The sequence below is a fragment of the Poecilia reticulata genome, linkage group LG11 (assembly GCF_000633615.1).
Source record: "Poecilia reticulata strain Guanapo linkage group LG11, Guppy_female_1.0+MT, whole genome shotgun sequence".
NCBI classification, from domain to species: domain Eukaryota; kingdom Metazoa; phylum Chordata; class Actinopteri; order Cyprinodontiformes; family Poeciliidae; genus Poecilia; species Poecilia reticulata.
In genome coordinates this window covers 827,256-843,087 of record NC_024341.1, presented here as the reverse complement: position 1 = coordinate 843,087, position 15,832 = coordinate 827,256, and the positions used below count along the sequence as shown (strand labels likewise).

The following is a 15,832-nucleotide window of genomic DNA, read 5'->3' as shown; positions in this document are numbered from 1 at the left end:
CAAATTTTATTTATTTTATTGTAGGGATACTAAAGAGTTAATATGAAAGTTATTCACGTTATGAAAAGTGACTAGAAATCATTCCCTTATTTCTGGTTCATGAAACTAAAAGCAGAGTTTTTTAGAGAGCTGAATCTCCAAAACATGACAACCTTTAACCACAACGAGATCAGGAGCTCAAATCCGCCCTGATCGAGACAGAGCAGACCGGCTGACTGGCAGCACACAAAACCCATCAGCTCAATGGTTCCAGCAGTATCAGTGAGCTGATGGTGAATAAAGCTAGTTATTATGAACAGGAAACGTCACTTTAAGAGGAACTTTCTAAGCCCACTGGCTTCTCTGCTACCTGCTGGTCCTCTCAACTATGGAGAGGTAAAACAGACAAAATTAAGTAAATACATCATAAAATCATTTATTAAATGCACCAAGAAATAAATAAATAAATAAATGTTCAATTAAACAATTTACTAAATGGTATTAAATTATTAAAATGTAAATTAATAACAACTGATGCAGATAATTCATTAAATGTGTATTGAATTATTTTACGGTTCCTGCTCTTGCAGCATCACCATGAATTTATGTTATGCGTCCAACTCGCCCATCCAGGTTGAGGGGCGGGGCTTATCTGATCTGTTCAACTCCACTAGTACTCTGTAATGGAGGATTTTCCTGAACATTCCCTGAGTTCGCTGGAGAGACTGTCATCCTGACTAAGTGGTGGATAAAGTCAAAGGACTGATTGAATGTGAGATTTGTATTGCTATGACACAAAGGTGATTCACAAAATGGCCTCCTAATTTTTCACAAACTGAGCATGTTTAATCTGCTGTACTTAAAAAAACTATGAAACTCAGGCACTTCAAACCTGCCCTAGATTATTGCATACTAACTGTGCTAATTTATGAAATCTTTATTTGTCTTGTGAAAGTTCAGCTATTAGTGCAGAATAATCTAGTCTAGGTTTGAAGAGTCTAAGTGTTGGAGCGTTTCTAATGTGGTCCAGATACAACAAAGAGCTACACTGGCCTTTCATTAAACTTCCACAAATCAAACCATCTCGGTACATTTATTTAATTATTCCATGCATTTATTTATTTATTTAATTGTGTTCCTTTTAACCTACTAAACTAAACTAATAGAAATGTTGCTTTACTTCTGTTTGCTGGTAGCAGAGCTCCGGATCATTCAGTAACTGTAAGTTCTATTATCATGCATTGTTCTGGTGAGTATTGTACCTCTTCTGCTGCAGCCTCGGACAGAAGCCCCTCCCTCTGTGCGCAAGTGACGTGAAAGTAGGATCGACACATTCCTGCATCACAGCTGATGCACACACCGGTCCTGGCAAAACGGGCATCCTCACAGAAACTGCACTCCTGTACCAGAACACACAGCAAGGACAGATATTCAGATTCAGATTGGAAACTAGGGAAGTGCAGTGTTTTTAAAACCAGGAACAGTTGTTTAACCTTAAAAATTAGCTAGTTTAAGTAAAGACTGATGTGAGTAAAGAGAAAACTAAACGGTGTAATGTTTCTTTCTCAGCAGGTTATTTTCTGTACCTGACTCCATTAAAATTATCCAAGAACTGCCTGAGATTTTGGAGTATTTTACTTCAGTTCATCAGGAACAAACTATCTGGCCGTGTTCCTGGCTATGCAGAAATTAATTGTCATCTCTGCCAGCAGTGTCACTGGTTCAGTGTTTACCTGGACAGAGTACCGAGGATAATCAACATCACTGCTCTAACATCATTAAAACTGAGAGCATGTCTTTGTCATTCCTGTTAAAATATTCCCAGACCTCATTAAATTCAATTTTTTAAATGACAGCTAAATGATCACTTCTTACACCTTCCAGAGAATTTACAAAAGCAGTAACTCACATTTTATCATGTTTCAACGGCAAAATTTCAGAAATCCGTTGATGTAAATGCTTTCAGTAGCAAAAAAAACGTTACTTTCAGATGAGATGAGCAGGATAAAAAAAATATTACTTAAAATATGTGTTGCTTAGCCCTGGACCACTGCTTCTTACTGACAGACACAAGTTATGGACATGAATGTTATTTAGGATGTTAATGATGCACTTGGACTATTCTTCCAGATTGGCATGACAATCTAACACCTGTAATGAATTTCTAAAGCAACAGTTTATTGCTTGAGTTTAAATTTATTGTAACTTTTCTTTAACGCCTACAGGGTCAAAATTAAGCATAAAGAGTAGAATAAACATAAACAATAACCATTATTCATCTACAAGTCCCTCAGCAATGTGCAATCAAACAAAACTTATTTTGTATGTCACTGAGTTTTTCTTATAATTCTGGCTCTTCTGGTATTTGGCCTCTCAAAAAACAATAGTTTATTTAAACTGGTTGGTGTTTTTGAACACACTCAGCTTTAAGCTAAGTTTACAAATGTTCTCTGATGTTGAGGTTGGATCCATGACAGAGATTTAATGTTAGTCTGCTTTATCCATTCCAAAACCTGCTCTGATGTGTGTTTGGGATCATTATCCCTAATAAACATGCTGAGTCATCGTTGGATCCAGTCTGTGTAGCTGCCGCTGTTTACTTCTGCCTTGCACAAAATGGGTATTAGTGGTGTAATTATGACAAAAGCTTACTGATGAGAACAAATGTAAATTCCCTGCAACGTATCAGGGGATCTTTAACCAAGGATCTGCTGGGATATATGTCGATGTTTGAGCCCGTATGCATAATTTTGACCCAAGTAACATGGAAGAAGGTTGACACATTCCTCCATTCCCAAACATGGCATCCATAAAAAATTACCATTTGTGAATCCAAGTGTCTTTAAATTTATTGGCAATATTTGTTCTACGATCATTCCACCCAGAAAACCACTAAATTAATATGACATCACCGCTCTTAGGGAGCATCTTATCACCTGCACTGTTTATATTTTGCCTTTGGAAGCGGTGGACATATTCCTACTGATTATGAAAATCCAACTCAACCTGAGTCAAGATATGAATTGACAACTTGCCTTAGCACCGTATTTTGAATAATTCATCTCCGTAAGCGTCACTGGTCGCAGTTTATCGATGTCTCCAAATGCAACTCCAGGGACATAAAGTGCACAGACCACGTGCACCCACCTGAAAGTGGAAGGACAGGATGAACACACATGTTTCGGGCTGCAAATAAGCTTGTAATTGGCGACATTTAGATGCACCATTTTTAAGGCATGTCAGGAAACCAATTAAAAAACATGGCAGAGCTTTTTTTATTTTTTTTCTCCTGCAGACAATAAGGAGCCTAATATTGTGAAATTGGCTGCAGTCAGTTGCTCAGAGACTTCAAAAAGAAATGAGCTCATAGATTAATATAGCCCCAGATGCTGGCTACACTTTGGTATGACACAATTTCAAATGCGGACTTTAGAGAAGAGAATCCGAAGTCCAATATAAAGATATCCATCTCTAGCAAGCAAGCGCTTCACAGTTTAATTTGCTGTGTTTTTCATGCTCTAGTGAAGTAGTAAATTCGGGTGCAGCCTGGCTGAGGAGCACTATCAGCGATAACGTGGCTGAAGTCTCCATGCTTCACAAAACACACTCTTTTCTCTCACTCCTTTTTCTTCCTCTTCCTATTCCTTCTATCCGTATTTTTTTTCACTCCTCTATGAGCTCTCTCTCTCACTAATCCAACTTCCTCCTTTTCTCAGCAGCGAATAAACAATGAGCACAATTTAGACAGCATTTTTGCCGCCGCTTGCCGAGCTCAGGCCATTAGCTGTTATTTGTTTCTGATTACGTTAGTTGTCCTGCTTTTTTCGGAGAAACTGGACCACACTGTGCTACACCGTCCCACCTCCCGGCATCCGTCTCTTTGAAGATGCCGTCCTGGTTGGGGCACAGCTCACAGCTGGGAGTCACTCCATTCTTGCAGGCGTCACAGAACCATGGCTCAGTGGAGTTCTCAGAGGCTGAGCTCATGATGGAGTCGCTCTCACCGTCCACACCGTAACACCCTGGAGTCCAAGAGAGGACACAGCTTTAGAAGGTGCTCCAACACCAGCAGACCTCAGCTGTGTGCCACGGTCCTCACAGAGCTCAACCTACGCAACATGATGCTACTGATGAATAGCAAACGTCAATAAAACATTTCAGAGAAGAGGGACACATCATTTAGTGATCAATATGTGGGAATAAATGCTGTTACAAATGTTTTGAAAAAATCAGACATTATCTGTTAACTAAACAGGATCTGCAGACAATATGGTGAAGATATGAGTGGCCCTGTGGAATGTAGCGGTATAACGGTACGCGCACAGACATCGGTTTTAAAGTCGGAGTTCAATACGTTTCCACTTCAATCAACAGAAACAAATAGACGGTCACTATAGAACTGACTGGAGATTTGGGAGAGAGATAAGTACTCAGCAAACACTTGAAAACATAAAGGTGTGGAGTTGTTTGGATTTAGATGATCCAAAGTACCAGATGTACCTGAATGCACCATCACAGTGCAGCTGTTGGGAAGTCCAATGAAAAAAGATGGGTTTTCAAAGCAGCTTTAAAAATAGACAAAAGGCACTTTAATATGAAGGACTAAATAAAAATAGACAGTGATGTCATGGATAATTACAGTTTCTGGTCATGATGCTGCAGAGAAAGATGAGTTTTGCCGTCTTGATGCCAGCATGAACAAACTTTTGCCAACTGGAGCACATCCGAAGGGAAGTCACACACTTCAAAGTCATGACAGACTTTATGCTCAGTAAAATTTTGCTTCATTTCCTTCTGATCAGGACTCGTACAGAACACCAGCATTCACAGGAAACAGCAGAACAGCAACTTAATATATAACTTAATATGGTTGCTTAATATCAAATTGTTGATATTTGCTGCTGTGCCAATAACAAGACAAGGTCGCAACTTGATGCCAGGTCAACATAACGTTACCTAAAGTTTGAGGTTTTTAACATGCAGCAGCATGCTAGGCCAAATTTGCACTTGAACAAATAGGAAATGAAGAAAGTAGAAAAGTCATGGCGCTGTCTGGTCCAAAGCTGTCAATCTCCAGTTGCACTGCAGCACCAAAAATTGAATATTTAATCAAAATACGTAGCCCCAGAGAATGGAGAAGAAGCCAAGGGAACACATTTTTATGTTGTCCTCTTAATTTTCTGAGGTTGCCTAAACAATTACTTGGCTGATGTGGTTTCTATGGCAGCTATTACACCAGGCAAACGTGCTCCTCACTTCCAATGAGGGCAGCAATCAGTACTCTGCCTCTGCTGGGGAGATAACACTCCAGCTTCTAATTCAGTCAAGCAGCCTTCGGGCTTTTTGAGCAACGGGAGAGACTCACAAATCAAAAGCTCGCTGTTCTGCAGGCCCGTCACTGAATGCCACACGGGGGAATTGGGCAGCCCATCAAAAGCAAACAATGGTGCAGACGGAGTTGTTTATTCAGCTCTTCACTTTGTTTGCTGACTGTGTGTCTTCTGATTGAAAGACGGTTTGATGTGTGTCATGGTGAATAGTTAATTCTGACCTCTGCTTGTAAGAGGCTGTGGCAATATTTTCTGTTTCCTGCAGATCTTTGATTTCTTAGTGAGATGAATTCACTTCTACAATAAATGCAGTCAACATGTCTATCCTATCCAACAGTGTATTAGGAATGACAGAGCCATTAACCCATTTCATCCCAAATTTTTCCCAGACATGAAAATTTTAAAATCAGATGTCATTGAAAACCCTTTGAACTAATCAAGGGGAAATAATGTTACAAATTGTGGAAAAATATGTGAAAAAGTGTGTTTTATGTTCGGTCACAATTGTAACCGGTGGGATAATATGGCGTTCTTATACTAAGATGAGCTAAAAGTGCTTTTTCCAAATAGACATGATCATAATATGTGAACATTGTTTCTTTATTGGAATATATCTTGCCACAGCATTACTTTAGTGCTACATTTGCTCTGTATTGTACAAATTTGACTATTTGAATATTCTAAACCAAGGTACATTTGAGTGCTTGAGTGTTTATGCATAATTATATTGAACTTTAGTCAGTTATAGTGTCATCACAGTAACATAGATCATAAAGATAACATCTACAGTAGAGGCTTTCATTTATATTTCTGAAAATTATGAACATTTGCCACACTGTCATACAGTAAGACTCAATAAACTTAGTCCAGGGGTCTCCAACTCCAGGGATTGAGGGCCGGGGTCATGCATCTTTTCCATCCGACTCTGCTTCAACACACCTGAATCAGGTGATTAGCAGGACTCTGGAGAACTGGACTGCATACTGAGGAGGTGATCCACTTAATCCAGGTGTGTTGGACCAGGAACACACCTGAAAGTTACAGGATACCGGACCCCAAGGCCTGGAATCAAAGGAGAGTTGTATGGTTCCTTCATTCTTCAATTTTGGGTTATTTCATCCCCTTCTTACTTTCCACGTTCTTTCTTGAAGCACTCAATGTGCAATAAAGCCTTGAATTTCTCCAAGGCATGGGTGGTGCAAAAGCAACATCTCTGGAAACGATTCTGCACTGACTGACCAGTAAGTGTCTTGGTCAAATCTTGTCATAACTTGAAGAGAAGTGTCCATTTGAGATCTATTTTCATGACCTACTGGCCTTGTACCAAACCTTTGCATAAGATAATAAGCCACAACCCATGATGASCAAATCGGTCGTTCCTCCTACGACACATTTGTAAAATAATATCTGAAAGGTAAATGGCCTGTACTTGTATAGTTCTTTATCAAGTCCAAATGACCTGAAAATGTTTTTCACCACATTTAGTCATTCACCCATTCACTCACATATTCCCACACTGATAGCAGTAAGCTACTATATTGTAGCTATAGCTTCCCTGGCACAGTCTGACAGAAGTAAGGCAGTCATACACTGGCTCCTCCGCCGGCTTCTCTGACTACCACCGGCTGGCAAGGCGGGTGAATCGTCCTCTTGATCAAGGTCACAATGACTAACAGACAAAGTGGGGGTCCCAGCAGGCAACCGACCAGGTACAAGATAAACTCCAACCTCCTAAACTACCATCACCCTATTTACAAGTGCACATTTGAGATGGGCCACCACCACTTCTTGAACCTGATCATGACACTGTACCTTGAGGGGTTTAGGTCATGAAGGTCTACCCCTCTCATGTGCTCATTGATCTAGTTGACATCAGTCTCTGTATAGTTCTTTCTCATCTTTGTTTCTACTATGAAAATATTGCTGTTTTTCTAGTGGATCAGCAGTTTCTCGTCTTATGTCGGAACCTCATTAGGATCCTCTTTATTTTTTAAAGGGTACATCAGAGAGACAATTGTCCCTTCATCATAAACTTTTTCAGGTGGTAACAGAGTGCCACATGACTGATGAAAGGTCAGATTATCCTCTTTTCCCATGAACTGATCATATGCATTCAAAACCAGGTATGGAAAATGGTCCATCTTCCCCATATAGTCCATGTCTAAGCCACCACTATCAAAATCAGTAAGGATTCCATTTTTCTCACAACTGTATTGTTATATGTTTTGTCTGGCCATCACCAAGTCCAACAGATCAAGAACCACACTCAAAATTAATCTTAAAAAGGAAGAAGTTAGGAATTGGAAGAATATGGTATGTATTTAAATAAGCAGACCTAGGTCAAACGTATTATCCCACCGGTCACTATTGTGACCGTCAACATGTTTACGCATCCTGCTCACACACCAAACCAAGTTTTGTAAATGTAAAGTTGCATATCATAACTAGACACTTTAAAGATGATGTGCACCAAAAATCTTTGTTGTATGTTTATTTAAAGCTACATTACTAGCCTCTTCTTTGGGAGGTTTGTGGCTGTCTTTTTCTCGCCAAGGTGCAACCAAGATATAATCAGCTCTGGTCATGTGATAATTTACTCTAAACATGTGATACTGCATAAGTATTATTCAAACACTCTAAACTTTCAATGTTTCCTGAACATTAACTGAAAATTTAATCAGGAAGCTTTTTAGAGTTCTTGAAAGTGAAAAAAATTTCTTAGTCACTATTGTGACCGGTGGGGTGAAATGGGTTAATGCTTTGCGAAATCTTCATGAGGTGTAAATGACGCTGCTGTTGGTTTGCAAACTCTTCTTTACTGACTGAGCTCAGACAGATGCAAGTCAGGGTTACAAATAATCACCAGCGCTGGTTTAACAGATTTATGGTGGCACGGATCTGCTGTATTCCTTTTGAACTTGGAAACTAAGCTCACACTGTAAAGCCAGAGTTTGCTGGCTAATATGAGCTAAGCTGTCAAAAAGTGATGACTGCTGGATAACTTCATAATCTTTAAAAGAAAGATTAACCTTGTCAGAAGTGACAAGCTTAGCAGGAAAAAAGATAGAGCTGAGTGAAGTGAGAACCATTTTCACCTGGATAGGGACTTAACAGAAAGCTGTCTCCTTGTGTTCAACAAAGACTAACCAATTATGTATGAATCTACCAAGAGGTTTGACTAATGAAAGCAGTGACTTTCAGTGGAGCTGGTTCTGAAAAACAAAGAGCAGTTCAGTTAAAACAGATTACTCTTCTGACATTCACATATTTTTTATTTGTTCTTTAAAGTACAGTATAATATGAAAATGTTAGAGGTCACCACAATACCCTCAAATAAATAGATTCAAATATGAACTAATTGTCCTACATGTTTTAAAAATATTCTGCGTGAAACACTTCCACATCCGTCAGTTTGTCAGACGGAGCTCAAACAAACAAGCCAAACCTAAAGACATTTGTAAAAAATAAAGACTGTCAGGTGACCCAAAATCTTTGGGACAAACAAAAACCCGTTTCTGCAAGCAATGTGAAATAAAGTTAATCTTGAAATTGCTGTGTAGCTCTTTACGGTGATCATGATTAGTTTGGCTCTTATTGCTGAACTGGTTTGCATACCTGCTCTGGACTGTAAACACAAACAACATTCTTGCTTAGAATATTTCAACAGCCTTTAAGAGTTTGACATGTATTTGTTCACTTCTTATCATTCATTATGAAACAATACTCTGAAATGTAAAGATTAAGCTGTCAAAGAACAACAATATATTTCCAACCTTGTTATGAACATACTCCTCAAACCTGCATGACATCACAAGGGGGCAACTTCTGTGAGATGTTTAGAGCTGAGTCAGGGCAAAGAGAAGGGGAGGCAGAGACAGAAAAGAGATCAAATGGTGGACTGACTGAGAAACACAGAACCAGGACCACTGAGCACAAAGCCCATCTGAATTAAAAGGCAACCATGATCCTCTTGTTCAAACAAGCAAAAAATAAGTGCTGTGTTTTTGTTGAGCAGACAAAGTTCCAACGAGCTTTGTTCTTGTATTCATGAATCGATGGCAGAAACTTTAAACCATAAGGGAAACTTTGGTTCTGAATCCAGGGAGAGAAACTACCGAGACACCCAGACTGGACCAGAGAAACAACTGCCTCCCAGCCTCAGAGCAATAAAACAGCTATGAAGTCAATGAGTCTTCCAGCCAGAAGCTGAATCCCAGGTAGACCCAAAGAAAGCAACCAGTTGTCTGACCCAGCTGTACATCAAAAGACATTGAAATACTTTTTTTAAGTATTTAATTCATGTTGTCAGAGTGTGAATTTGTGTATCAGTAAGTGAATGGCTGACTGGTGTGAGAAGGTCTTTGGAGTCCTCTGACTTGATAAAGTGATGTACCATTTGCCCAATCTAAATTCATCTCAAAATTCTCCTGTTTAGCTTTGAATAAACTACCTAATCCCAGCTTGTTCTACCCCCAGCCATGCTCTACAAGACCAGAGCAGCAAAAAAGATCATATTCTGCAGAAAACTACAACAAAACTTAGAGGATGTATGTATCTTTACAGAAATCAACATAAAAATACTACATTATAAAAGAAATAATAGATATATTATATTTTCAGCTTTAAAACAGCCATTTTTCATTATTAATAAACAAGTACATGAGATTGTTGAAGATAGTTGATGTAAAGAGCTGTAACCGACAAAGCTGAGGGTAAAACACTTTAAGGTAATTCTGGCTGCTTGTATGACTAACTGGAAGAAGAAAATCAAAAGGTGTTGCAGCAAGAACAGGACTTCTTGATCAGCTCAGTGAAGACGGGGCCCAGCTCATCCCAGCTTTTGATCTCTCATGCTGGTCTTTTCCCCCACTTTCATGTCAGTTTCTGTTTTCTTCTGAGAGTGTGTGATGGTGTCCAGACACTGTGAGACTACAAGAACAAAGAAAAGCAGTGGAGTCGAGCAGCAGACTGTCTTGTCGGAGCTGCAGATGCTGACAGATCATCTTTCATCTCTGACTTAAAATAATTCTGTCTTTCCACTTGTCTTATTCTCAAAAGACATTCTATGATTTCTAAAATAAGCCAGGATTCTGTACTACATTCAGTAGGATTGCACTTGATCAACTATATACGTGGCATAAGCCAAAACACTCAGCAAAACAATATTTTACAAATCTATGCTATATTTAACCACACAATTGACCATAAAAATCCTACAACATATTAATACTCAAAACCAACGTCAATTTATTGACTACTCTGTTAATTTCTTAAATGTTTTAACGGTATGTGATTGTGTGAGGTTTGTTTACCAACAGTTTCTTAAGTTGCGACCGCACACATCAGGGCGAGCATGATAAGAAGGAGAGAGTCAGGATGGAGTGTGTGGATGATAAAGACACACACTCCACGTGTCTTTATGGTCCACATCTGCACTTGTTGCACAGAGCAGGTAGAACAAGAATTTGTCAACTTGGCATGAGCTAGAACTCTATTGAGTGAGTGTTTGTGAGATTTAAATGCACAAACAACAAATTATTATTTTTCCACATAGATGTATGCACTGTCATCTCACTGAATGCTTAGGTTGGAGGCACAGCATAATTATCAGCAGTGCAACATGGAGGGCCCAGACTGGAAGTGCTGTTTTTGAGCACAACTGCACATAACCTTGGAAGTTGATGGCTCCATGTCAGACCATTGGTAATAATTGGCTTAACTTAACAAAAAAATTCAATTGCATTTTTTATTTTCTCTGCTCAACAGCATTACATCCACCCTGGCCATGGCCAATCAGAGAAGGGGTTCAGCCATTCACAATCTCTGGTTGGTTTAGACCATGATAGAGGTTTAATATGTGCCTGTCACTGTTATTTAGCTCCATTCACTAGTAGGCTCCAACCAAACTACAGCTGTCCACCATCATGGTGGACCTGAATACCCAGTGAGCTTGGCTCTGGAAGTTGTCAAAGTATATGTAGTGTCATAGTACTTCAGAATGATGGATAGTAAAATCTATTTTAAAAAACTTAATACCACAGCGGCTGATGGTGTGCCAAAATCAAACAATAATGCCACCATAGGTATATTAAAGATTTTAAATGAACTGAATGGGAACTTTGTTTTCTGCTAAGTTTTCAAGTGAATGAATGTTTGTAGGAATTTCTAGCCTAGGATCTTAAACTTTGAATGAAATATAGTGAAGCTCCTAAAGAGGGCATTTTACTGCAGCTACAGAAACTTTTGGATGGTAACCTGCAGCGATTAATTGCAAGCTTAACTTCAGGTAATGTCACAGAATGCTTCAAGCTTTAATTCTAGGAATATGACTTACTTTATTGCAATAGATGTTACCGCTAGTAAGGGGAAAAATTACAATGTAATTACAATTACAAAGGCTTTTATAAAAACAAATACATTTACACAAGTTCAATTATGATTCCCTGGATGGGGAAGTTCAGTTTTGTTTTTTTTTTTTGTCTTTTCTGTGTGCAGTATTACTCAGTTGAATTAGTCAAATATTCTAATTTAATATTGTGTAACTGGGAGTAGTTTAACAGTGACAGGAGGAAGGAGAGGATGAGGAGGAGCTGCTGCTGCTGGCGGGCAGCAGAGGGAGAGGCTGGAGATAAGGTGACTGGGACCAATTTGCATATTCATAGTTTCCATCCATACTGAGGCCAAGGTGTAGCATTATATCTGAGTCACTCTGGGGCATGAAGGGATTATTTTCATAAAAAACAACATTAAAATATGAAACTTTGGAGAAAAAAAGAGAAATGTTCAGGGATTTGATCAATCTCAGGAAAAAACTTTCAACATCCAGTTGCCATCTATTTTGAAAGTAGGATATTGAGATATGGACTTAAAATAAATCGGGATCCTACTTTATCTATATACCCTAATATATTTAGATCTTCAGCCAAAAACATCAGATTTTCTTTCCTTCCTTTCACAAAAACCGTTTCCTTAACGCTACGGTTCTTAAACTGTGCATGACTGATAGAACTTGCACATCCTTCATGGATGGTCATGCAAAATGTTATTAATTTATTATTTAAAATAAAATTCTAAGTTAAATAATGATGTAGTCCGTTTGTTCTCAAAAACATTAAACAGGAACATTCTTTTGAAGTCTCAAGTTTCTGACATGGAATTCTTTCCCAAGGGTACAACGGGTAAAATTCTTTGTGTGATATTTGCAATAATAAAGAAATGGCTCCAGTAGCCGTTTCGATTTCATACACATCACAACTTGTATTGTTTTTCATTCATTACTGAAATGCATAAGCAGCTGATAAACATATTGTTAATCTGTACAACTAATTCTAGTTTGCCTTGCTACTGAGAACAACAATTAGAAAATCCCCCTGTCTTTGCATTTTTCAGCTCCAACTGTGATGTTATTCTGATGTCTAAATCTCAATTTATAAAATATATGGAAAGCAGGAATACTAAAAAAGAACAGTTCATTTTACTGATTTCAATTTTCATAGCTGAGTTCAATTTCTCTGTAGTCGTCACCAATAGATTCCAATTTAGGTTAATTAAAATGTCTCCTCAAAACATGTTTTAATAGCCATAGTTTGGTTTTTAAATGAATGCTGAACAGGGGCATCAAAAACTTTTTGGACTGATGTGGCTTTTGTCTCTCCTGTGCGGCTCACAGCAACTTGACTGCTCTGTCAAGGTTCTTATGCTAACTACAGTTTGTGGAGTATTTTATTTTGAAATAGCTTTTATTTTGAAATATATCAAAATATTGACATATTTTGATGCTGGAAAGAAGTCTCCATTTGACTTCTTTCCAGCAAATACGCTTTTCACACAACTGTAGTTCAATCATGTCTGTTGAAGTTACTTCAACTGAACCACTAGAACAGTTAAATCAATTCAATTTAAATTTACTTTGCTGATTCCAACGGAAAATAAAATTGTAACTCATATTATCCAAGGTTAAAACAGAGAATTATGACACCTCATGACACAAGAAAATGCTGATTGTACTCCAAGCATATGGTGCGGTGAAGTGTTGTAGGTACAGCAACAGTACTCAATCATAGGTAATAACAACTCATTGAAGATATTTGGATATCATGAGAAACTACAAAATTTAACTTCTCTTTGGGATAAATAAATTATTTTTGAACTGAATTGAACTAACACTTTACAAAAACATTGTTCAAATTATTATTTTTTCCTCTCAGTTAAATAATCCATACTTAACATTTTTTTTTTCTATTCTGCAAAAGAAGCTTCAGCGCAGTGTGTTTTGACTCAAATGGGAAAAATGAGGATTTTAGCTGGTGTGTTTCCTAATCAGTCGGGGTGGAACAGTAATCCCTTATTGATTAGCCAGCACACCTCTAATAAATTAAAAGGTCTTGTGTTTTCCATTAAGAGAAAGAGGAAAAAATACTTCAGACAAAAAAAAAACTCGTTAAGCTTTAAATTATTAGCAATCTACCATTCCTTTCACTATATTCTTTTTTTTATGCTCTTGATTTGCTGCTTATACATATATATATATATATATATATACATACATACATACAGGGTTTCCCCCAGTGTATTATGAGGTCGGTCACCTTGTTACCTTTGACCTTTTGCCCGTGACGCATGAAGCAATTGCCTCTCGCGCAGTGCGATAAGGCGGCTAACTGCGGAGCTCAACGTAGTGAACGTTCCAGATTACAGAACAGTTTTTGGTGAATTAAAAAAAACGTTTTTGGTGAATAAAGTGGAGTAACTTGCTGCTTGTCAGATGACACAAAACGTTGAAGTATCGTTTCTGCTTCAACTCGGAGTCGCGGTTTAAGCAGAGAGGTAATGAAATACAACAGACACTGACAGGCCTCTGTGTCTGCTTTTCTCTGAAGAACTACTGAGTGGGAGGAAACAGCCAGGTGAGGAAAAACTGTTCTTATCTATCGATTCAGTATTTTTATCATACAGACATTAGGCTGTTGTTGTTGTGCTATTAGCTAGCCGCTAGCTAACGACTTTGCTAGCAAAGCAAGATAACTAAAAAGCTTCTTCCCTGTACCGTTAATGATATCAGTCATTCTTCAGTATCACTTATGCAATAAGGGCACATCGCCCGTCCAAAACCAATCATCTCCATAATGGATATATGTCCGATCTTCTAATTTCCTTTGCTGCATAATGTACATTTCATTTATTCCAGAGTTAGGTAAATGTATCTTGAAGGAGAATAACACTTAAATAATTGCCCAACAAGGATATTAATTTAGAATTAAAAATAACTCACCCTGAATTACCATGCAAAAAAGAAAGTTAACTTCATGAGTCAAAAATGTGTGATTTAAATTTTTAAAAAGTTTTTTTTAAGCAAAACTCAGTAGGCCTTTCTCATGGTGGCAAGCATTAACAATTAAATTTTTGTTTTGTTTTTTTTTTCCGTTTTTCTGCAGTTCCACATTAAAGTTTGATGCAGCTCTGCTTTCCTGAGTGGACCATCTTCATCTCCACTGCAAATGTAGCAAACAGGCAGCTCTTTGTTTTATAGATTACAGTCACTAAAAGGTTGCATTGTGCCCTTGTTTATATTTTTAGTAGTGTAATTATGCAAAGACAAAATATGTCTGGTGGTCTATCTCTGATTTACATATTTTGCTAAATTGTGGGTTTGAATATTGCAATACTTTTCTATAACAAAATACACCTGCAGAAAGAAATTACTACTAAAATATCTTACATGTGCATAGTGTTATGCTCTATATGGAGATGTTCGATTGTATATGTCACATTTTTGTAATTTATCATTGTTTATTAAACTCTGAAAGCTGTGTGGCTTTGTTAATATTCTGTCCTAGAATGCGGTTAGATGTGCCCTTTTTTTGTTGTTGAGCACCTGCCCCTTTAGTGGTCTCTGCACGGGCCTGACGAGCAGCGCTAACCTCATCATGCAGGTTCAGCCCGGTGAGGAGCTTTCGCGCTCTCCTCGAAGTCACGCATCACGCTGATTTTATATAATTTTATTATTATTTTTAGTATTATTTTTCCGGTTACACGATGCATCAAACCATATCAAATGCGCTGTCTACTTAGAGTTAATGCGCGCGGCGGCACGGAGATCTGAGAAACTCGTCCCATAAACTCGACCAACCAGAATAGTTTCAGTGACGCATATTAAAAACTCAACAGACACGAAATGAAAGAGCTACTAAAGACACATTAGCAGCATTGAATTAAATTTCCCGTTTGTTGCGCATTTCTGCGCAGTGGAGCAGATTACCACATCATGCAGGGCTGGTCCAAGGCTGTATTAGGCCTTGAGCAGAATATGACTTAGGAGCCCCTTTTGTTGCTAAAAACATCAGCATCTCTAACAGCTTCTGTGTTAGATTTAGTGAAATCTAGGACAGGGGGAGTAGTTTAATTGGCCAGCCTAAAAAGCAATAAGTTATAATCGCAGTTTGCTAATTCGTATTTGTAAATTCAAAGACTAAACTCACAGCATCACATTGTTGCTATGGTAACAAAACAATCTAACTATGAAT

The 15,832-nt window shown here is 38.1% G+C and overlaps 1 protein-coding gene across 3 annotated transcripts in view; it reads right to left on the bottom strand.

Annotated features, from left to right (window-relative positions):
- phf14 (PHD finger protein 14) overlaps nt 1–15,832 on the bottom strand; it is a 107,481-nt gene that overhangs the window by 78,307 nt on the left and 13,342 nt on the right. For all 3 annotated transcript variants that reach the window (XM_008421223.2, XM_008421225.2, XM_008421224.2), the window contains exons 5-7: nt 3,842–4,001; nt 3,015–3,126; nt 1,242–1,379 (exon numbers count right to left, since the gene is read on the bottom strand). In XM_008421223.2, the coding sequence (XP_008419445.1) occupies nt 1,242–1,379; nt 3,015–3,126; nt 3,842–4,001 (410 nt within the window). The remainder of the gene's footprint in view (nt 1–1,241; nt 1,380–3,014; nt 3,127–3,841; nt 4,002–15,832) is intronic.